This window comes from Trichomycterus rosablanca, chromosome 18 (genome assembly GCF_030014385.1).
Source record: "Trichomycterus rosablanca isolate fTriRos1 chromosome 18, fTriRos1.hap1, whole genome shotgun sequence".
In the NCBI taxonomy this organism is placed as follows: domain Eukaryota; kingdom Metazoa; phylum Chordata; class Actinopteri; order Siluriformes; family Trichomycteridae; genus Trichomycterus; species Trichomycterus rosablanca.
This window is the reverse complement of record NC_086005.1, coordinates 5,795,658-5,819,724: the sequence shown is the minus strand read 5'-3', so window position 1 is coordinate 5,819,724 and position 24,067 is coordinate 5,795,658. Positions and strand designations below refer to the sequence as shown.

The 24,067-nt window shown below is 38.5% G+C and overlaps 1 protein-coding gene across 1 annotated transcript in view; it reads right to left on the bottom strand.

Annotated features, from left to right (window-relative positions):
* The window catches only part of adamts6 (ADAM metallopeptidase with thrombospondin type 1 motif, 6), a 64,395-nt gene that overhangs the window by 7,504 nt on the left and 32,824 nt on the right, over positions 1-24,067 (bottom strand). The window contains exons 11-20 of the mRNA XM_063014016.1: positions 19,129-19,236; positions 17,720-17,865; positions 14,743-14,806; positions 11,791-11,893; positions 10,490-10,623; positions 7,843-7,966; positions 6,188-6,268; positions 4,024-4,187; positions 2,803-2,941; positions 1,273-1,402 (exon numbers count right to left, since the gene is read on the bottom strand). Of these exons, the coding sequence (XP_062870086.1) occupies positions 1,273-1,402; positions 2,803-2,941; positions 4,024-4,187; positions 6,188-6,268; positions 7,843-7,966; positions 10,490-10,623; positions 11,791-11,893; positions 14,743-14,806; positions 17,720-17,865; positions 19,129-19,236 (1,193 nt within the window). The remainder of the gene's footprint in view (positions 1-1,272; positions 1,403-2,802; positions 2,942-4,023; positions 4,188-6,187; positions 6,269-7,842; positions 7,967-10,489; positions 10,624-11,790; positions 11,894-14,742; positions 14,807-17,719; positions 17,866-19,128; positions 19,237-24,067) is intronic.

Below are 24,067 nucleotides of genomic sequence, written 5' to 3'. Positions count from 1 at the left end.
GTTTTAAAATAAGCAATTAAGAAAATTAGATATTAAGATGTAAATTAAAAAAGACAGTTTCTGCTGCTAGCAGGAAATGTACAGTTGTGGCCAACATTATTGGCACCCTTGATTGTTTATTGATAAAAAAGCCATTATCTTAAGAAATAAGTGAATATGTACCAACAGCAGATTTCAGCTCTCTCCAAAGATTTTCATTTAGACTGAGATCAGGACTTACTTCTGGTGAGTTTAAAACGAAGTATGTATTTGTCTTAACCATTATTGTGCACTTTTGGATATGTGCTTTAGGTTATTATCCTGCTGTAGGACCTATTTTGTTCAACTGAAACCTAGTTTTCTTATTTTGCTCTAAAATGCTCTGATTATTTCCTGATTTCATTGTTTCTGTAACATGTTTAAGGCCTCCAGTCTCAGAGGCAGCAAAGCAGCCCCACAACATTATGGATCCTTCACAATGTTTCACTGTAGCATGCTTAATAGGCTTTATTTTGTCATCTACAAACATAACACTGGTATGCATTGCCAAAAAGTCCTAGTTTGGTTTAATCTGTCCATCTGTCCATGCCAGAAGGATTGTTGCCAAAAGTGGGGTCCTCCTTGGCATTCACCTGTAGAGCCATGTTTTGTTTCGTGTGTGGCATATGGTACAGGTTGAAATTCTTTGGATGTTGTGTATGTGGTTTCTTTGCCACATTTCGATCCACCTTTCATAGCGTTCACTCAATAAGTTTCTTTCTTCCACCACATCCTGGAAGGTTCTTGACTGGTCCATAAATAGCAAACTTTTAATAGCATTTGGAAATTTTAAAGCCAGGATGAAAAGGTCTTTGGAGTCCTGTACGCTTTAGACTGCTTGTGCTTGGTGATAATAGTATTTCTGGTTTGCTCAGACAGATGTCTGCCATTGTGAACAAAAAACAGGGAATAAAAGTGGCCTTTTTAAGCATCAAAGCCACTGTTTATAGGCTAATGACAGTCAAGTAAGCACTGACAAGGTGGGCACAGGTGAGTCTGATTTTGTCCTGAACAAACCGAACACTTTCACTAAACACTTTATTTCTGGGGATATTTTACATGGTGTACTTAATATTCAGGGTTGCCAATAATGTTGACCACAACTGGACAGCAGCTTACATGAACAGTTCACAATAGATCTGAACTACATTAGTTTAGCGATTGATTTTCTGGTCAAACTGAGTAAAATATCACCACGAAATACCTTAGAGGCTTAACTCTACTCTTGGATTTGAACAGAAGCTCTGTACTTACTCAGGTGGGCACGGTTCAGTGTTACAGGGCCTCTGGTTTTCCGGTGGTTTGCTGTCAGTATCGCAGTAGCTGCTCTGGACCACAGAGTTGTCATCTAGCCTTTTGCAAACCACTTCCTGCTTCTGCGACCCTTTGAAGAGACACAGAAATGTCCATTCATTCCCCTGCTCGGCCATTCATTACTAACGCTTAAGCAGCCGTGTCGTGTGGCCGTGTGGTCAGAATGCACGCGCTAAAAACAAGCCGCTTCCTCCAGAGGGCCGCTCACTGACAGAGCGCTCGGTGCCGGGAGAAGAATGGGAGCTGGATAATGTTCCCCTCAGCAGTATTTCTAGGTGTGTAAATGCCTTGATTTGAAGTGAGTGTCTTGATGAGTGACTTTTACAGAGAAGCCATTATTTTCCTTGGCTCTTGATTGTGAAAAGCAGAAGTCTGTGCGGTAAGGGTACGAGCCAGCTCTGCTGTGTGTACTCAGCAGCCGAAGCCATCGTAGCAGCACTGTACGGGGCCCACAGAGGAAACGGTGGAGGGCTTTAGCTAAACCTGGCTTACGCCAAGCCTGGCCAGCCTGCTAGGCCACCATGTGAGGTGGATCTACCCCTCCATACCATATGTGGGTGCTTTATTGTAAGCCCTGCAGGAGAACATTGCTTTGCCTGTGCAGATTGGATACCAGACAGTATCACATAGTTTCTAAGATCAGATTCAACTAGCAGTTTTAATATTAGTCTGTTAGGGTTTGTGTGTCTTGTTTTCTTTTGTACCTAATACAATGCCATCATGCAATAAATAGATTTTTAATGGGACTCGCAACCGTGAGATGGTGGTGTATAAAGCCAATTCTAACCCCAGCATGTCAGAATAAAACGTGATGTATTGTCTTATAAAGTATTCCATGGCTGTAAAGATCACGACAAGAAGTTCAACAATGCCATTAAGAAACAGTCACAACAAAACATATTACAAATGACACGAGTATTGCTGTGGTGTGTTTTCATTTTAGCCAGATCGTGCTACCACAAGGTCAGGATCACATTGCCTTGAACACGCTCCTTGGTGGTCGCAGCCCCCCCTCAACAAACACCACAGTCCAGTCTGCAATGTTTGCATTTTTGCCTGCATATCACAGGCGCTCTGAATGTTTTTAGTGGCCACAAGTGGAGAAAAAAACTAGAGGAAAACTATTTGTTGTTGTAAGGAATCCATTTGCATTTGGCCAGCAAAGCAGTCTGGTTGTATTTGAGGTGAAGGCTCACATTAATGTGTGGTTCTGGCAGACACATCTGCAAATTACAGGCAGGCCTCTGCTCGTGGTGTAATTTAAACAATAGCTCGGCTAGCCAGTGATTTTTTTTTACCTTTGTTGTGCTACATCTAGCAACAAAAAAGCTTGTATAGATTCCTGATCTGACTGTTACATGGGAAATATGAACCAACCTTTTACATGCCGTATGTTTAGAGATGTACAGGTGAGATATGCACCTGTGTGTGGGTAAAAAGCAGCTGTATAGAGGCTGGTGAAATTCTCACCCCCGGCGCAGGTGGCTGAGCACTCAGACCAGGGCAGATGGTGCCACGTAAATCCCACATCGTTGTCCCCGCTGCCTGTGCGTTGGATGGGGACATTAAACTTGTAGTGGATGCCCAGATTCTGTTCCTGGAGTAGTACCTATACACAAGTCAAGCAGAAGAGGCTTTAACAGAGGTTTTAGGAATTTACTTAAACATTCAACAAACAACATTGCCGATTTTTTTTTGTAAACAAGTAAGCACATTGTTGCAGTTCACTTTTGTTTTGATGCTGTATTTAGGATCAAACATCATGGCTGATGCACGTTGGGGACTGGCCACTTTGTCTTGGCTGCTGTTTGCATCCACATTTTTAACTGTGTGTGTGTGTGTGGTTTATAAATGGCCTAAATCTAAATCTAATGGCGAAGATAACATTAAGTTCACTCGGCTTGAATTAGACGTACCAGAACCCACCCCAGTAGCCAGGTCTGGGCTTGGTGTTTGTGGCCAAGCACCTGATTACTGGGCCAACCATATAATCTCAGTTAGGCTTAGTTTAAAATGATGATGTAAAACCATCTTGAGGTTCTGTTGTTGGGGAACCTTTGACCCAGAGTGTCACATTAACAGCTACTATGACTAAACTACCACATGCTACAAAGTGTACACGACATGGCTATGTCAGTCGTACAAAGATCCTAAAAGATTGGTCCTATTGTGTTAAAGGATGATCCATGAATAATCTATGCACATGATGACTTCTGGAATTTATTGAGTATTTCACTTTAAACACAACTTTTCAAGTATATGGCTTTTTGTATGAACACAACACACACGCATACACACACATACACAATCACAGACATGTGCTTGTGAGTGTGTGCATTTGGCCAGACAGAGATTTTCTGTGCATACATACAGTATATATCTGTTAAAACCACAAGCCAGAGTTCAAGTGAGGTTTGTGCACAGATGTGGACTTTATTTAGAGTGAGCTAGACAATTTCAAACACAGAGCATTCAAATCACCTCCTCGCGTCTCCTTTGGTGTGTGTGTGTGTGTTTGTTTCTGTATGCGCATATTTTGCAGATAGCCTCTAGTAAATGGGAGCTTGAACTGTGACATAGAGCCAGTAAAACTCTGTATATACATTCCCTAAGCCTTCTTACTGACAGTATAATGCACATTCTTTATCGGGTTAAAATAAACTTTATAAATAAACATTTTCATCTACATACCATCACAACCAAGTTTTCTGTTGTGGCTCCTAATGCCTCTAGAGACTCTGGTTCATCTGTCGGTCTCCTGTAGTGAAATGCTGTGCCTGCTATGTCAAACTTGCGAGGCCAGTCGATGGTCCACGCTCCATTAATGTAGTAGTCATTGCCCTCTGATTTTAAAGCTGTAAAAAAATAAAACTGTTAAAAGACAGGTTTTGTTTTCTGAACAGTGCCACAAAAAGAGTTTTCCAGTGTTGACCTATTGTCCAGAGTATTAGCACAAGCCCCAGTGATGACATAGCCATCTTTGGCTGAAACGCCTAGACTGCATAACTGCCCCTGTTCCTTAGATTAACTCTAGTTCAGAATCTGAATCTTTATTTGTTAAGTAGCAGGTATACAAAGAATCTTTTGGTGCAGGTGTCAACACAGGTGTCTGGTTCCTCTCAAGGTTTCTTCCTATAATTTTATGTAAATTTTTTCTTCCTACAGTCGGCTTGGTTGCTCAACAAGGATTTTTGGTCTGTCGGTCCTGGATTCTGTAAAGTTGCTTTGAGATTATGTCTATTGTAAAATAAAAGCTATTCAAATAAATTTGATCAATTTAACTGAAAATAAAAAATATAGAAAAGATTAACAGTATAGTTAGAAATATTTAATAGGCAGTACACAATCAAACTGTAAATGAGGGGTTGTGCGGTACATGGGGTACATGTACGTAGTATGTACAATTAAAAGAATAGAGCAGCAAATGATTGTGTGTAAACATGTTTTTAAACTACATCTTGGGCATCTGTGAGCTTACGTAAGTGTTAAAAAGGGGGCAGCAATATATCTCTTCAATGTGTTAGCTTTACAGGTCTTTAGGGGAGCAGGTTGGTAGCTGTGTGATGGTAAGATGTTGTTGGTGTTGTGAATTGCCAGCAACAAAACTAGCACAAAGAACCCGAACAGGACACATTTTCAAATATTTGCTTTTTCCTGATTAAGAATGGAGCTAAATTGTGAATAAGAGATCCAGACGTTCCCTGGTCTGTGGCACTCATCAAAATTAGAACCATACCAGAACTGGCACCATGCCGGTTACATTATTAAAAAAAATAGTTTTATGAACTAGCAGTGCTTTACAAGTAGATCTACTTTGTTCTGAAAGCACAACATTAATGATTAATCAATACTGTTTGCATAATTCTAAACATTAGTACATTAGTCTCGCAGCTCCAGTCCAAAACTAAAGAAGCCACTAATCTCAGAGAAATGTCTGTGTCAGTTTTAGTTTTGCCAAATCATCCATTTAAAGTTGCAGTGCAATTCAAATGTATTGGATTATAATGTAAATGACTTTGTGCACACATGCCTAATATCACTATTTGCAATAGCAAACATAATCTGGACTCATATAGCTCATAGCCATTAGACTATGGAGCAGTGAAAATGCTTTCTCTAAATGCAAAGTGCAAGCTGTAAAATTAAGTATATAAGTTATTATAGCCTGGGACATTCTATGGTAAAGCTAGGCTAACTTGACCAGTTCTAGTGAAGTGAAATCTTTGTGAATTGTTTGCTTCAAAATGTAGTAACAAGATTACTTAAACAATGGTGCTATACCAGCAAAAGGGGAGCAACTCTATATTCATGCCCATGGACTAAATGGCTTGTTCTCATTTTTTTGTTGTTTGGGTTTTATTTTTTCAAGAACATATTTAATAAGTAAATAAGCCTGTGATGAAATGTGTCATGTAGTGTAGAACATTACTTGAACACCAGCTGTACTGGTGACTTTACAGCAAGCTGGCTCGGCAGCAGAAGAAAAACCCAACGTCATCAACGTGGACCAAACTCAACAAGCTGTCACACGCTGCCAGTTATGTTTTACTTCAGAACAACCTAACTGGACGTTTGTTGATTGTATTTATTCGTAAGGCGACTGGACTGGAAACGTGTACGGTTCTATTTAGCTTGTGCCCAAAATAAAACAAAAGTGTCCATCTTAGATTTACAGAAGAGAAGATAGACAGTTTGGGATTCAAATGAACACGTGTAGAATAAATGCCAAGTGTGTGTGCAACTCATTTCACAAAAATCATCTATCTGCCCGTTTCTTCAGTGTCTAACTGTATCTGAAGAAATAACACAATGTTTTGCCTGTGAAATTCTGATGACCAGCGAACAGACCACTTACCAATGTAGTTCTTTGACACGGCAACCTCTCTGATCTCAACATGGACGGAACCTTTGGGGATCTGGACCACCTCCATGTAACCTGGAAAAGAGTTCAAGCTGGATCTTAACACATTGAGTTACCGAGTTCAAATCAATATTAAACTCACATTCTCAGGATAGAATGAACAGACTAAATAACCAAAACACTTGAACATCACATCTAAAACAATGGACTTTATATTACAGGATATTAAGCTGCTTCTTTGCAAATTAAACCAGGGTATTACAAGTCAGCAAAGGAAATATGAACAGAGCGCAATGTACCGGGACACACTAGAGGATAATTTAATCTCACTGTCCAAGGAACTAAATCAACAAGAAAAATCCCAAGCATACAGCTACAACACACAAAGACTAATTTATTTTTAAAAAAAGTGGAGGTGCTTGTATGTATATCCCGGCCAATCTTGTGACTTAAATCTTATTAAATACTTAGTCCATCTGACAGACCTTTAATATATTGGAAAATTGAAGAAAAGAAGTGGGCCAAATTTAACCACAATGCAACAAAGGTCTAATTATTTCTACTGCTCTAAATGCCAACATCAAGCATGAATGTTATTAATCTGTGGTGTCTGAGTACTTTCCCCTGATCATTTTTTCTTTGTTCATGCTTATAAATACATACTGTTCATATCTGTAAGTCTAAAGTCAAAAGACATTGTGTATAAGTTTGAAGTTAAGACATCTGCTACAAGGATAAAACAAAATGAATAACAGTGCATGAATACTTGTTGCTCTTTACTGTAGATCAGGAGATGAGACACATAAGGAATGAAATCAGTCAGCATGCTTACAGAAGATCTGCAATAACTAAGAAACAGCAAATCCATAATAAGATCTACAGCCAGGGAACCCCTCTCTTCCCTCTCGGAGGTTTTACCGGCTATACCTTAAAAGGAGAAATGGTCTTGCTCCATAGTAATGTCTCTTGGACTCCGACCCGTTTCACGCATGCAATATTAGGAGTTTTACTCATTTCCTTAGTGCATAATGCAGTTAATACTCATATCTTGTGTTATCCCTTTTATTTTGACAACTTGGTTCTTAACCCAAAAACATGAGCTTTATCATCGGGTGACAGCACACTAAAAAGAAAAAAAAGACTCACAGCATTTCCATGAAAATGTAGTGTTTGGCAAACATGCACTACTGGCCTAGTGACAGCAGCTGAAGCCAAAAATCAACACATTCCACATTGCACCTACTTTAGCAGGGACAGTTCTTACACAAAGTCATTAAAAACTTCTCACGTTTGGCAGATGTGTAGTGTGTAATGTCTGACAGAATTCTGATAAGCAGACTTCCACTTTTACTTTCTCTCTATTCAGTTATGTGTCCAGGTTTTGCTTATCACATGTATCCACTCATTGCTTTTCTACATGCTGTATTGTAAAACTTTACCAGTCTTACACAGCTCTGCTTAAAAAAAAAAAGGTGGTCCTGACGTAAAGTCATTGTATTACACTGATCTGGCTTATAACTCACTGTTAGGAAATGGCTATGACTTTTCGTGCAGGGAAGGAGTTACTCTAGTTGTCTAATCTGTGTTATAAACCTAGTGAGAATGTCTTTGTGTCTCTGAGTAAAAGTAGGTGGTTTGTGAACACTGACCTCCTCTGGGTAGCGAGTCGTTAAACAGGCCCTCGGTAGCTTCACAAGTGCTGCCGTCTCCTCCACACACGCGGCATCTGTCCTCTCTGGCATCTGAACCCAGGATGTTGTCACAGCCCACATGCTGGAAAGGTACACATGCATGTATGTTATCAAAGTGTTTGAGTGTTACACACACACACACACACACACACACACAATGTTGAGTGTGCTCAGGGTAGGAAAATTGAGCTGAAAATGTATTATGAGACATGATTTTTTGCATCTTGTAGATGCTTGGTTTGCTTGAATAAAAAGGAAGACTCTTTTGAACAATGGAATTGACATTTTCAATTTCATGTATGTGCTGACTTGCTTTTTAGTAGTGCCAAATATTAAGAATATGATGTTTATTTATTTATTTGGATTTTAACGGCATGTTTTACACACTGTGGTTACATTTATGACAGGACAGGTAATCACTGGTTACACAAAATTCATCAGTTCAAGTTGTTAATGTTAAACACCATCACAGGCAATTTTGTATCTCCAGTTCACCTCACCTGTATGTTTTCGTACTGTGGGAAGAAACCAGAGCTTCCAGAGGAAACTCATGCAGACATGGGGAGAACATGCAAACTCCACACAGAGAGGACCTGGACCGCTCCACCTGGGAATCGAACCCAGGACCTTCTTGCTGTAAGGCGACAGTGCTACTCACTGAATACACTAAAATTTATGTATTTAAAAAAATTAAAGATTAAAATTTTCACTCAGAAAATTATGACATGCTGATTTATGTAAGTAATAAAACAATTGTATTCAAGAAAAATGTTAAATAGAATCATGTTCACTAGTGGTCTCAGACTTTTGGCTCTCACTGTATATCTATTTATTTATTTATTTTTTGGATGGGTGAGTCATTATTGTTTACAATGTTTTTTGTTACCAGTAACCCCAGTGTGTCTATCCAGGTCCTAACAGATGCTGTCTGGTTGGAACTGGAAGATTTTTTAATAAAAATGGTCTGCTATTGGACGTTAAATGCCAAACGCCAAAGATGGAGCCAAAAGGATCTCTGGGGTAAAAACAAATCAGTGCTACATCAAGGAGCAGGGACATGATTACCTTTTGGCTAATGATCATATAATTATTACAGAAAATGAATTTAAATCTGTATTGTCTTGACAATTTAAAACTGTATTTTAGTCATGACTAAAATAATCAATTTCATAACTGTCAGGTTGTATTTAGCACATTCTCCAATTGATATATCACGTCATCAATAACTGTTGCCCTGATCTACTGAAAAAGCACTCGGACGTGTCTTGGCTTGCCATTTAGCCTGCAACCATCAGCATAATCTGCAGTTGCAGCTTCAAACTCCTGCCAGTGATGTCTCCAAATTCCAAAAAGAATGATGTAGTACAGCTTTAAAGGATTAGCAAGAAGAAGAATGTTTGAATTAAAATAGAAAAAGGCATCTGAAGCCTGGGTGACTGTTTTCGTGAGATCAGTTTTAATAACACAGGAACACTAAAACAAAAGGAAACCTCCAGTGTGAGCACTAGCATTTCCAGACCTTTCCGTCTCACTTGATTCTCCTGCTGTTTTAAATCCTTCCACTGTAATTTCTCTTGGCTTTGTGAGCCACATAAAGACGTCGGCTTGAAGACTGATGTTACATGCAGCACAGCTTGCTTCCATCTTCTCTAAATGACACTGGGTGCATTTTGCATCTCTTTTCCAAACCACTGTACGCACAGTCACTAAAACGAGCTCTAATATTGTGTTCTCTTCTTCTGTCAAATCAGTCTTAACAATTTCCTAATACGCACAAAAACTCCGCAGCACTGCCAATTCATTTCATTAAACAAACAATATAGTACCTGATTTGTGTATCCAATTAAATTTGGCATTTCTGGCTAGTAAAACATCCAAAATACAATCAGATCCAGACGTGCACTGCTCTGCTGGAAACCTCACCAACTTCCATTCCATAAATAATCAACTCTATTTTTCTGCATTTATGGCTAAATTAAACCTGTGTGCTGTCAGTCAAAATGCTAGTGCTACTTGAGTAAAACGTTACAAATCATGGAAATAAAAGCATGATCTCTCCAATCACACACTCACAAAATGTTGTGGAAAGTGACATGGACAGCCATGTCAGAATAGTTCTAGCAGCAAGAAGTGGGCTGTCCAACATGCTAATGTGGTGTCCACATACTTTTGTAAGTAAATGTGTGGTGCATGCTGTATTTACACGGCACAAGTACAGTATTATGCAGATTCTATGAAATTATTAATGCATTAAACTTATAAAGACAAAAAAAACTCTAATTAAGTAGTATGGAGCCACGGGTCTAACAATCTACAGACTGCACATAGTTATTATATTAAACTAGGCAGAGTGGATGTGTGTATACACACTGTATTTAAGCCAAAAATGTATTTGCTAATTAATGGTTATGCAGCTACCGAGCCTTAGCAGTAGAATCCAGTGATGTCCAGTAGAGTAGCTGCCAGATAAAGCTATACAGACAGAAATTGGTCCTTTTTAGGGTCCCTTTTTAATGCAAAATTACTGTTTAGTTTAAAACTCAATACTGCTTTTACCAAAATGATATTTAAGTCATCAATTTGACTAATTTTAAGCTGTGGTCACCTTGCATTCTCCGTTGATGCAGATATCCAGAGAATCAGCCTGGCAGCGTGTGCCATCAATGACGGCCGGTGAGCGTTCTGTGTAGAAGTTGTACCCCTCGGCCAGGCAGTTTAGAGCACAGGGCTTCACACCACCTGCAGCAAAAGAGGGCAGAGTCTGCGGTCAAGTCACAGATTTGTGTATGGGTCAAGCTGCAGTGTCTCATAGCAGGTTATAATTTCTTTTACAGGATAAACTACTATTTTATTCAGGGATGACTGAGTGTTCCACATGCTGCTGTAACTCAGAAAACAAGGCTTTATTTTTGCTTCGTTTCAAGCCAGGATGCTCAGGCAGGACTGGGTTGTTAGTCGACTTTAACAGTCAGGTCAGAGAGCTCCACACAGCGAGAGAAACATTACTCATAGAGCGACCTGAAGGTTCATTCTGACATCATAATTACACCGATATGAGAGGAGATTAACAGATCTGCCAACAAACAGACAGAGGTTATCTCATTCTCTTTACGAGCACGCTCCTGATTCAAACGCTTTCTCTGAGCCAAACAATTGCTAATTGCTCCGCTTATTATGTGGAAAGACGATAAGGAGAAGACTGAGGTGGCTTTGAACTTCTTTTCATAACCAGTCAGACTCGGTTCTCCATCTTGCAGAGATTTTCTTTGTTTACTGGCATCCTGCCAACTCACTATAAAATAAAAATTCCTGCCTTTCTTTGCCGGTTTAAACTGAAGAGCAAAGGTAAGCAAAGAACTAGCCCAGGCGCCCAGGACAGGCAGATGTGTTTGACTTTTTTTTTTGTCTTTTGCATCATCTGGCAGACAGATAATGCAGTAAAGTGATTATTTGCCAGGTCTGTCTGATTCAGCTGTTTTACTTTCAATCTGTTCAATAACTAGCTCACTAACTAGTTTATTATATATAAGTCAAATAATCTTATACAGGTAAGAGCAAACATGTGCATAATTTTAAAACAAAAGTAAAAAAAAACAAGATTTACTTTTTAACAAGGCATTTGCTGAGTTACATTTTACTGATGATAAATAGTTCATTAGTTAATAGCATTTAAACTTTGGGTTGTCTGGGATGCAGATGTGCTGGCAAAATATTTTCACATTTTAATTCTATGTAAATTAATGCAGCCATTAATCTTGTTTTATTTATGCATTTTAAAAATGAACCCCAACCCACTTATTGAATCATTTCCTGTGGCTGTATGTGTCTGAGTACAAAGGTTTGCCATCCACACTTATTAACCACTACACTGATGTCTCTGATTTTACGTTCATGGTTGCGATGTACCTCCAGTGTAAGGCTTCCAGCTATAATATTTTCCACGAAAAGGCATGCTGTCGAAGTCGGCACACTGCTTTTCCCGAAAGTCTCGCGACCCAGCTGGACAAGCCTGGAGTGGACACAAATAACACTTTATTCAATGTGTGAAAAAGCAAAAAAAATAAAAAAAACTCAGCTAAAACATAGACAAAAGTTATAATACATTTTTTCATTTGCATTTAGACACACACACAGCCATGGCGTATTATAAGAACTCCACAGAGTATTTTTTTTAATGATCTTGGTGGCAGTTCAGCTTAAACTGGCAACTTTCTGATTAATAGTACAGATCCTTCACTTCTACTGCTGAGATACAACTGCCAGAAAGTAAAAATTCTGGATGTTGCCATTTGTAGTTCAGACCACAGTTAATTATTATTTTTTTCAATTAATTATAAGACATTACCTAAACTGTAAGCGATGTAGCTTTTATACAAACAAACAAAGACATGTATACTAAAAAGTCCCCTGAGACAAGTCTCATTATCATTTAAATTTACTGTTATATTGATCATCTGATACGTTAAAATAAATAGCATTAACAAATGGGCCCAATGTATGCCAGCAATGGTGGACTCAACTAAAGAAAGTGAAATCACATGCATTCCTACATTTTAGACCAATACTGGCACTGATCTTTGGTACAGGACTGGTGACTTAGTTTGGAAATTCTCATGTATTTTTAAGAAAAGTCATTAACGTCTTCAGTATTTGGTTCCAAACTTAATCTGACAATTAAGCCAGCTAAGTAATTAGGATATTTGGAGCAAGTGTGTAGGATTAGGACTGGAACTGAATTATGTAGGATGGTAGATCTTTTGGAGCAGGTTTGATAATAACTGGGTGATCACGACTGATAAGGACAATATTTAATTCATTAATGTAATTTATTTTAGCCTTAGCACTGTTCCAGCCTGTTGTTTTATACATTTCTTGCCCTTAACAGCACCTTTAACCTTTATACTTGTGGTAAACAGGTCCTATCCAGCGGCTTCAGAATCACCTCACGGTCATGATGTCAGTTTGCAGACTATAGAACTGAGCTCAGCAGTAAAATGAGGGAAAAAAGAAGAAAGAGCAGGAGCCAAGGAGGAAAAGGTCAGAGATTAGCTCATTGTTGTGAGAAGCAGATCAAGCAGACTTTTGCTCTGGGCCAAACAATAGCCGCGGGGGGCCACATCCTCCATGACTAGTTGTAATAAATTTAGACACTACAAAAACTGCACAAAACTGTGGAATCCAGCTCACAGAGAAGCATTCTTTAGGCCTTGATTTTTTTCTTTAAGATCTTCATTTGGAATCTAGCAGTCTGTCTGGCTAATTACGTCAAGACCTCAGCTTGAGAGCGTTGTATTAAAATTGCGTCACTTTATGCCCAGGTTTGCCGTCTGGGTCTGCCGTTTGCGGCTCACCAGACCAGACTGAATGTCGTGTAAAATCTAGGCCATGATCCGTTTGTTTTGGACGTGAAGCATTCAGGTGATGAAATAGTGGTTTGAAGCATGCTGTTTGTTTTCCAAAGTAAACATTTAGCTCTTGCTTGGAGATGTTTTTTTTTTTTTTTATATTTGTGGTTAAATTGCATTGAGGTCCACCAGCTGGCTCAGTTGTCACCCAGGCCACAATAAACTACGTACAAAGGAGATATTTGTAGTAAAATAAAGTATTTGTTTATTCTTATAATGAATGTAATTAATTTTACTTAATATAACTTATGACACAAGCTTGGTTTAAAGATAATAAAGTTAATTTTGATTAATGCAATACTTAATGCAACACTGCAGTATTTTTAAGTATGGTATCTACATTGTGTCTTGAATAACAGCCTGTAACAGAATTAATCAATGTTCATTTCACAACCCATGACAATGTGCACTTTAGTTGATTAAGGAGTCATGAGAGATGAACTTGTCTGCTTTCATAAATTCAAAATGCACTTACAGCCTTGCTATCTGTCTGTGTCCAAATTCTGCAAGGCTGACAGCTCTCAGAGTGATGCAGCGAAGCCCATCTGGCAATGAATAACTTTAATAACTAAGGTGGAATTATGCCACAGATAGAGAGAGCAACCATGTGTGCCTCAACAGCTCATAAAACAAGAATCCGTACACAGGCAGTGCACAACTTTCTTTAAAGACAGTAGCTGTAATAATGACCGTGTTCCTTTTACCCTGGGAACATCTCGCCCTTCTTACGCAGGCTTATGTGGTTCTAGACTGAACTCATTTTACCAGAATCAGCACAAAGCCCAGCGCTGTCTAAAGAAACAAACTGAGCATGTTCTTACATTATTGGCTTAAAACATCTGATGACTGTGTAATAAGCCACACTATCAAAATCTCACAGTTTAACCAGCTAACTATGTAGAAAATAATAATAATAATAATAATACAACTATTTATTTACAGTTATAAATGTAAAACATTTATAGTTTTGTTTAATTTTATTTTAGTTTCATGATTCACCACCACTTTAGCCTGGTCAGGGCTGTGGGGTGGCCCGTCCTCCCAGGAATCACTGGGCGCAATGCAGTAACTCATTCTGGACAGGACGCCAATCCATCGCGATACCTCGGTCATTCCACCGCCACAGACATAGTCAATCATGCCTTTATGTAGGCACCATTTGTTGTTTATGAATAAGTTAATTATCAGTTATTAATTAAGCTATAATTAATTAAACAGTTTAAGTTGTACTAAAAAGGACAATATGGGTGGGACCTTTTAGTTGTTCTTGCCCTGTAATAGACCATCAATAGCTGCATGACTCTGAGCCCTTCTACCACACACATAGGTCATGCCCTATTAGCATGTATTTTATAAATCTGTGAAAGAGTAATGAAATCAAGGTAGGACTAACACTTTAAGCAACATGCTTCATCTGCCCCAATAGCTAAAGAAGCAAAAGGCGGAAACTTACATCAGTGTTACATGATCTGTAGCGCTTTCTCTCCCCAAGACAATACTTCCCTCCTCCGGATGGCCTGAGGAAAAATCAGAACAAACATTACTGATAAAAAACCTTTACTACATTACAACACCTGATAGCATGTTGAACTCCAGGTAGCAACTGCACTCCAAAAGCATGGCAATGAAGAGCCAAACAAATGTGGTGCAATCAGCATAGTCATATATAATACAGTAGATCAAACTTTGAAATTTATTTTTACACAGCACCAGAAAGAACCCACACAGGACATGTTTCAAGCATCAACTTTGATGAGTTGGTAAGTAATGGCAGGCTACAAAGCTGATAAGAAAAAAAGTAGGACCAAGCACTGAGACTTGAGGGACACAAATAAAGATTTGATATGAAGCATATGTGGGAGTTCATGTGACTTGATAGAAGGACAATAGGTTATGAAAAGTTATAGTACAGGAAGTACAGATTACTGGCAGCACAATTGAGGAAGAATAATTTGACTCCACCATCCCCTAAAGCTGGGCCAAGGTACCACTTTAATGGAAATGGATCACTGAGAGGACACTGCTTCAGCCAAAAGAAGATGTGCTGAATAGTGGCTTATCAAATCACACAGGTCCAGCCATCTGTTGGGTTACGTTGCCTTTTTCTGACACATCATTACCAGTTGTGTTTCTAATGCCATCCTGTATATTAAATATTGTGCTACATTTGTTTAGGCTACTGTTTAGAGCACACTGTATAGGATTTTGTGTGTGGATTGAGACAAAGCCCTCCATTTTGCCTTGTAAGCAGTGTTCTTTTTGCTCCATGTCTAGCCTATAACAGTTTTGTATATTATACCAAAATATTTAATGTCGAGTTATTGTATAACATTGAGGGTTCGGTTATTCAGCACCTGTAACAGCATCAGTTTGTTGGTAACATTGATGGCAGGCTTATTTGGACTCCTTGTGTGTGTGTGCACGCATGTATGCAATGATTTGAATTGCATTACTTCACACTTTTTGGTTCAGTTAGCCACCATCCTATTTAAAACATTTTCCCGAGGCAGCCAGGGGAAAGTTAATTTTACTAATACAGCAATACAGGAAAACACATGCTTGCCATTCTTTTTCCTTAATAGGTCAACTCCGAGCTGTACTTGTGGCTTACATGGCTGGTTCAGTTTTGACTTTTCCAGACCAGCAAATGGATATAAAATCGAATGTGGGCAGCTGCAGGAAACCAGTCAGGAAAACACAGTAGTGGCAGTACATGGAGGAACTTGGGAAGATGTAAGACAAATTGAGCTGTAGCTGCTATGGCCTATCTGCACTTGCAAGAAGTGGTCAAGCAATCCAACAAGCACCTGCGTGGCCACCTGGGAGAGAAATAGCCAAATTCTTTGGCTTTTGAGTGTGGTTTGCAACTTATAACAGGTTTAAATATTTATCATTAGACACCACACTGAGGCTTTAACTTTTTAAAGATAATGGAAATGGAAAATCATTTGTTTTCATAAGCACAATGTCATGGATTTGATTTTGAATATAATTGCCATGTTTACCCATCAATCTATACTATACAGTTTTAGCTTGATGTTACCACAGCCTGGTTTCACTGTACAGATGTGCAGTGTCTGTTTTTTCAGACATAGTGCTAGCCATCCTACCACTGACTTCAATTTTTTGTCTCACCAGACCAGAGATCCTTACATGCCATTTAGTTAACTCTAGGGCGGCACGGTGGCTCAGTGGGTAGTACTGTCGCCTCACAGCAAGAAGGTCCTGGGTTCGATCCCCAGGTGGGGCGGTCCAGGTCCTTTCTGTGTGGAGTGTGCATGTTCTCCCCGTGTCTGCATGGGTTTTCTCCGGGAGCTCCGGTTTCCTTCCACAGTCCAAACATGTGCACGTGAGGTGAATTGGAGAGACAAAATTGTCCATGATTGTGTTTGACGTTAAAACTTATGAACTCCTGAACCTTGTGTAACAAGTAACTACCGTTTCTGTCATTAACGTTACCAAAGTGTAAAACATGACGTTAAAATCCTAATAAACATACAAAGTAAAATATGAGCAGGCTATCATACGGCTTTTACTCAACAGTGTCTTCCATTTTTCCACTCCACCATAAAGGCCTGATTTATGGAGTGCTGCAGAGGGTTAGTCCATCCAACAGGTTTATTGACTAATGAATAAAAATACAAATTGTATCCATACAAAATTAAATCCACAACACAATAAGGTATGCAAAAACTTAAGGGGTCTGAATACTTTCGGAATCCACTGCATACAGTAGTTTTGACCTGCTTGGTTTCAGCTTTAGATGGGAAATGGGGGAAAAAGGAAAACCAGAACCAAACACTGAGGTGGTTAAAAACTGAACAGACCTGTTTAGATTTGTATAAGAAAGGAATGAAGCAGTGCATTTCTGCTGTAGAAGAATTGTTTATCAAATGTCAGCATTTTGAAATCAACAAATCTCGATCTAGGACGACACAGAAAAAGTGGAATCAATTAGGTGGGCAATCACGAGGTACGGGAAACCCTCTGTGTTCTCAGAAATGCTCTGCTACAGTTGCAAGGTAATGAGGTTAGTTCAGCTTTGGTATTCAGCATAAGGATGTAATTTTAAGGTCAATTATCACATAGTAGTTTAATCCCCTAGAAAGTAACTGTTAATCAGAGCACAATGAAAAAAGATTATCAGCCATGTGACAGTTATTGTTTCTTTTGTTTTTAAATGAGCTTTTAAGAGGGCAGATAAATGCATTCACAAGCAGTTTCTGGTTGCTGTGACCAGTAGGGCAGTGTGTATAGCATTTCCATTTCTTCATACCCCATTCCCAATTAATGTCTTTTAGGCAAGGTCTCTAGTTTCCATTTCCCAGCCATTAAGGTACCCAACTTTGACTGAACCAATCACGATGTACATGGGGCTGTAGTGAACCTGATCCTGTTCTGCTTGACTGAGGCTTACTTTGCCTACTTACGCTGGGCTGTCACAGTGGCGCATGGACGAGGAGACTCCACCACCACATGTCCGACTGCACTCGCCCCAAACCGTCCAGGGTCCCCAACCTCCATCGATGCTCTGTGGCCACGTTCCAAATGCTACACACTCACCCTGGTAGCACCACTTACATATACACATACACACAGAAACACAAGGGGTAACAGTAAATGTATTAGTCTAGTCTTAAATGTAATACTGATATACAGTTTATGGCCAAAAGTATGTGGACAATACTTGTAATTATCTGTAGGGAATTTAGCCGAGCCAAGCATAAAGTCTTTATGAAGAGTGGTAGATCAGGTTGTACTGAAGAGCTCGATTGCTCAGCCTTAAAGCAGCACCATCATCAGCACAAGCACTGTTCCTTGTGAGCTTTATGATTTCTATGGCCAAGCAGCTGCACATAAGCCTAAGATCACCAGATGTAATGCCAAGTGTTATCTGTAGTGGTGTAAAGCACACATTCATTGGACTGCGCAGAATATTGCTTTGGATAAGTTTTTTTCTGGATTAGTCAAGGTGCCATAGTTTCAATTAAGGGCAATTTAGATACAATAGCATTCTAGAATTGAACTGTTTGTCTACTTTTTTGTACAAGAAATGTGCCTATACACAAAACAAAGCTCATAAAGAAATGTTTTTGTATTAAAGAGGTTTATGTTAACTGCCATTAAAAACTGAAGGAAAGCAGTTGTAGGAAAACAGAAAAAAAAAACATAATTTCACTCATTAAAACTGCAGACTGAAGGTCATTATTTCGTAGTACTATGTTTGGCTGTGGTACATAGCCACAACAGTTCCTCCTAGTGTCTAATCCAAAGCCACATTATTAAAAGAATACAGTTTCTTGGCACACTCACATGGAGTCTGTAAAAGTTCTAGACTGCATGGAAACTTCTTCTTTTTTTCAAAACAAGCCTGTGTAATCCAGCTTTTGTCTGCAGAAGCACACGCGAGGGACAGACACTGGTGCACAATTCACTGAACAACCAGTATGTCAGTAGGTTAAGTTCTTGCTTTATCTTTTTCACTGACTGCCTGTCTGTCTATCTTATAACTTTCTTCCTGAAACTGACAGGGGCAGAAAAAACTTGTCCCCAGTCACTAACATTGAAAATTAGAGTGCTAAGACACTATATAAACAGGATTAGCATAACAAGGAGAGAAAGAAGAAAAGACAGGGTGAGAAAAAAAGATGCTTGGAACAGGTATGCTGCTCAATAAGCCACTAATGAATCATTAAGAATGTCTAATCTAATGTCAAAAAGTCTGATAAAACTTAAACTCTCTGATCTCCAATTGTGACTCTGTATGTTAATAAAGTATTTAAAAAAAACACTGGTCATCACACAGATCATAGCAGTGTCAAAGAGATTATAGACTTACCCCTTTATCAATACTGTTAGTTTGACAGATTGTGCCCTCTGCGGCTGGTATACTGTTGGTGACACATCGGTTACTTTTGCTAAGGCACCAGAGCTCTCTACACACTTCCTAGGAAAGAAGACAAAAGCAAGTTGGTCAGAATTAATGTCTGAGAGGAGAAAATAAAATTCTTGTTAAAATTGTCTGGTTTTAGCATTGATACCACATCTTCAAAAATGCTCAGTTAAAATGCTCAAATAAAATTTCAGAATTTGCTAATAAAATTACGGCTTGCCGGAAGGTCGTAGATAAAACAGAAACTCTTTAACTACTTAGAGGAAACACTTATAAACAAATAACCTTTTTATCCTGTTTTAAGTCTTTAAATCCACCATATAACTGCGAGTCTGAATACACACTGATTTAGCAGTGGCTTTTTGAATAAACAAAAATGGCCATATGGACACAGGTTTTGAGGGCAGCTTTGCACAACCTTGCTTAAAATTTCCCCTTAACAAGCACTCAGACTTTTTAAAAGCTCAAGTTCAAAGCTTTTACAGGATAACTGTGTATGCAAAAGGAACAGTCCTCAAGAAAAAAACAAAACACTTTACAGTATAAAGCATGGGCTCCGACCCCTACTCAGTTGATACCAATCAGAGACATGAGACATAGGCCTATCCAGATGATATAAGTGAGTAACTGGCTCTGTCCAGTATCGGGTGCTGCATCTCTCTTGAGTTTTTAATAAAACTTGTCTTGCTTTTCAAGAGGGAGGCCATGGGCTGTGATGGCTTTACTAAATTCCAAGTGATTAGGTGCATAAAGATGCTAATTGCTACATTAAATTATTGAAATTTATCTCATTAATTAAATTATCTATTTCTATTTCTGGCATTGAGAAGCGCCCCTATAGCATGATATTGGCATACCATTTTTCACAGTAGGAAAAGCATTAGCCAGGTAATGTTAAGAGCCTGATTTATGCAGAGATCAGAGTTTGTCTCTGATTGTTTTGACTAGAATCAATTCAAACTGTGACAAGTAGACACATTTAAAAAAATAAGCAAACACCCAACCACAACTTGGAGTGCTACAGCATAGGGGCTGGATACTTCTGTATAATTACATTCATTTAATGTTTTCACTTCGCATCATCATAATGGGTGATTGAGAGTAGAATGATGAGTAAAACGGCAATTACATCTATTCAAAATCAAATCCACTTTACACTTTGTTTCCATTCATGACAGGACAGGTAGTTATAGATGACACATGATTCATCAGTTCTAATGTCAAACACCATCATGCCCACTTCTGTATCTCCAATTCACCTTACTTACACGTCTTGGGACTGTGAGAGAAAATCAGAGCTCCTGGAGTAATGTACATGTATATATATATATATATATATATATATATTAGGGCTGTCGAAGTTAACGCGATAATAACGCATTAACGCGACCTCAATTTAACGCGATTAAAAAAATTAGTGCCATTAACGCAAATTCTAGTTCATGTTGACACTTGACTGGTAGAACAAACGTTTTAATGTCGGACTTGCCACCGTTTTTCATTTGCGGTTTGTTAACATAATGTAACCGATCGTGGTAGTGATGCACTTGCATAATAAAGAAATAAATACACGCTATATTCACAAGTTGTCGGGAGCAGAACACTTTATTACACTTAATTAACTTCTTCTTCTGTACCGAATACCGGAAAGCTGAGTCGAGCACGTTAGTTCATGAACTATGGAAGCCCCAAAGGGTCAAAACACACTCACTTCGTGTAGAAACGTCCATCAAACCATCGTCACGATACAACCACAGACAAGTCTGATACAATAACTACGCCTTATCCCACCTAAAGCACCGCTGATCTACAATGTTTGCTGATGGAGAAATTCTAACCTACAATCTGACATTTACTGCCTAGTATGTGAGTGAATAAACTCCCTTACAGTTTTCTCTTGTCCCAGCAGTTTTTAACATAAGTACATTTAGCATAAAATGTGTTCACCATTTTAATTGTAACATTTCACTTAAAAATCCTTGTTTTCTATAACATTTACACAGATTTTTTTTAATGCGATTAATCGCGATTAACTATATGAAATTCTGAGATTAATCGCGATTAAAAATTTTAATCGTTTGACAGCCCTAATATATATATATATATATATATATATATATAAAATTCAGCATCCCAATGACCTTGCTACTGCATCATTTCTCAAATTAGCGCATTAGGTCAGTGGCTGCATAACAGCTGCCTGTTCCATTTACTACAACATAACTGTAAATTATCCAGGATGGATAAAGACTTCATGCTTTTTTGGGGCTTCTTCCAACCCCAGAAACACACACAGTTTGAGGTGAACCCACCCTTGCCAACTTTGAATGACTAAACAAAGTAAGACTGTGCTCAACACGACTCCCTTATAAGCCATCAGTGCTCAATGCTGTGAGTTTTTTTCTTAAGGCAAAAAATGTGTGACAGTACCTTTACAGTTAGACTGATCTTCCATTAATCAATGAAGTTACTTCTACACAAATATGTATGTTACTCTTTCAGATAAAGTCAAACACTAATAAAGGGGTTTTGCAATCATGTTTTGAGTCCAAAATTCCAACTGATCACCAAATCAAAATGATAGAATATTTCTATTCTGATAAAGGTGCCCTTAAACAAATGTATTTTTAATCAATTCTAAATGTATTTCAAACAGTTCACTTTTATGTATTTGAATGGAATTAAATTCTTATTACACTGTAGTGTATTTAGTATTTAATCATAAGCAAATTCTGCCTAACTGTGTAGCTCGTATAAATTTAAGGGTTGAACAGATAATAGATTAAATTGGAAAAATCCACCAAAAGCATAACATGCTAAAAAGGCTGAGCCATGGCCATGCTGACTGTCTGTCATTTATGAGTTTAACAGAAAAATTTTTTTCTTTCTGGCATCTGCTGTTAAATTTCTCTCAGTAAACAAAATCATTTCATAATGACTTCATAATCTCTTGTAATTCAATTCTTTTTCTGGTTTTAAATGGATAGCCATGTATTCATCCTAGGCTATTATTATTCATAAATTCCTCTGGCTATATACAATGTTATTTCCATCCCTTGAACGTCAGTCTATTGACCCAAGTTTGCTATTTTTATGATAAAATAATTGTCATTGAGAGAAAGTTGAGGATTAAGTTCTTATCACAAACCCCAATTTGGCTAGATAGATGGAGATTTATGCACACCACATCAAACATCCCTGATACAGCATGTCAAGTGCTAATTAACCATTATGTTAGGACACTGTATATGTTATTGTTAGACCTCTAAAAGCAAATCTGTGCTTTGAACCCAAAATTACATTTAATCTTACTTGTTACTCCTATTTCCAACACACCAGGGCTTATTCAAGTAGAAATACCAGGACTTTTAAAGTAGACACCCTACACCTATTTGATATGGAAATTAAACTAGTGGACATTTATTCATTTTTAGTAACATCTTTAGTAAATTAGTTTGGGTAAAGCTCACATCAATATATCCAGGAAAGATTTTCAGTTTGCAGAGTATCACACTCATTACACTCAACCATGCATGCAACTTAAAGTGGCCAATTCACCTATGACATGTTATCAAAGGAGACCTGATGTAATACTTGATGGAAACCCAGACAGAGATAGCAAGAGGAAACCCAGAAAAAGATAACCAGATACTGGGATTGTACCAGTGACCCTGGAGCTGTGCAGAACCAACACCAAGAGCACACCCCAATGGCCACACCCATCCTTAGCCAACCATGTCTGTGTAGACGCCTGAATGGCCGATAGCAGCCTTAACCCCAGATCTGAGCTCAGATGGCTCAGGGGACTAATACGCTAACTTTACACCAAAAAGACCTCATGCTTCTAAGTTCGAATCTCAGCAGAGCCACCAACCTGGCCGGCTGTACAACAGATACAATTGTCCATATCTGAGCAAGGGAATGTTGAATGGGGTTTCTCTGGCATGAGTGGTGAGGGATTCATATAGAGAATAGCATGGCTATGATGCCCTGTAATCCACTGGTTTGCTGTCCAGGTTGCGTTCCCTTTTTATGCCTATTGTTTCCTGTGGAAGCACTGCAGCCCCAACCAGGATTTGATTAAATAAATGCTGCTACATTATATAATTATATATAATTCATAATGTTAATATAATATTATATAATATTTTGTCTAGTACAAAATATTCCTGGACATGCTGTACCAGTGAACTAAAACCAGTCCTCCGATTATTTACAGTAAGGAGAAGAATGGAGAGCCTCTTTCCTCCAACCAAATCCAGTAAGCAGATCTCATTCATAAGGTGGGATTTACTGCAGTACATCAATCAGTCATCTGTTCTCTCATGTGCTCTCACAGTGAGATGATAACTGATCCAGACATCTATGCAGAAGTCAACATGCTCCAGGTCTTGACTGTTTAAAGTCCGATCTGTGTACCAGCTGTTCTGGAAAGAACACTTAAACCTTTACTGATATTTCTTAATGAACATGATACATGTTTACAAGAGTCTTCATTTCTTTTACTTAAGAGCCAAACACTAAGAACCAAGCATGTTTTTTACATACGGGTCATGAGAAGTGCATCAGAACAGAGATCATCCACTGCAGACAAGCCTGCGTTACAGATCACGGTGGTTCGGCCAGTCATTTGTGGGTCAGTGGTAAAAATATTCATTTGTCCTCTGGCATTTTGTCCCCGTAAAGAGCTTTAACCACCAGTCTGCAAACTGTTTTCTAAATTATCCCTTGTCATAAAAGGTCTTTAGTAAAAATGTACTATAACACAATGGGTGGTATTCAGACTGTGTGTATAACAGGGATTTAATGCCAGAATTAAAATTGCCCACAATTTTACAATAAAAGACATGGCATTTGAGTAATATAAAAAAAAGCTGCAGCAGTC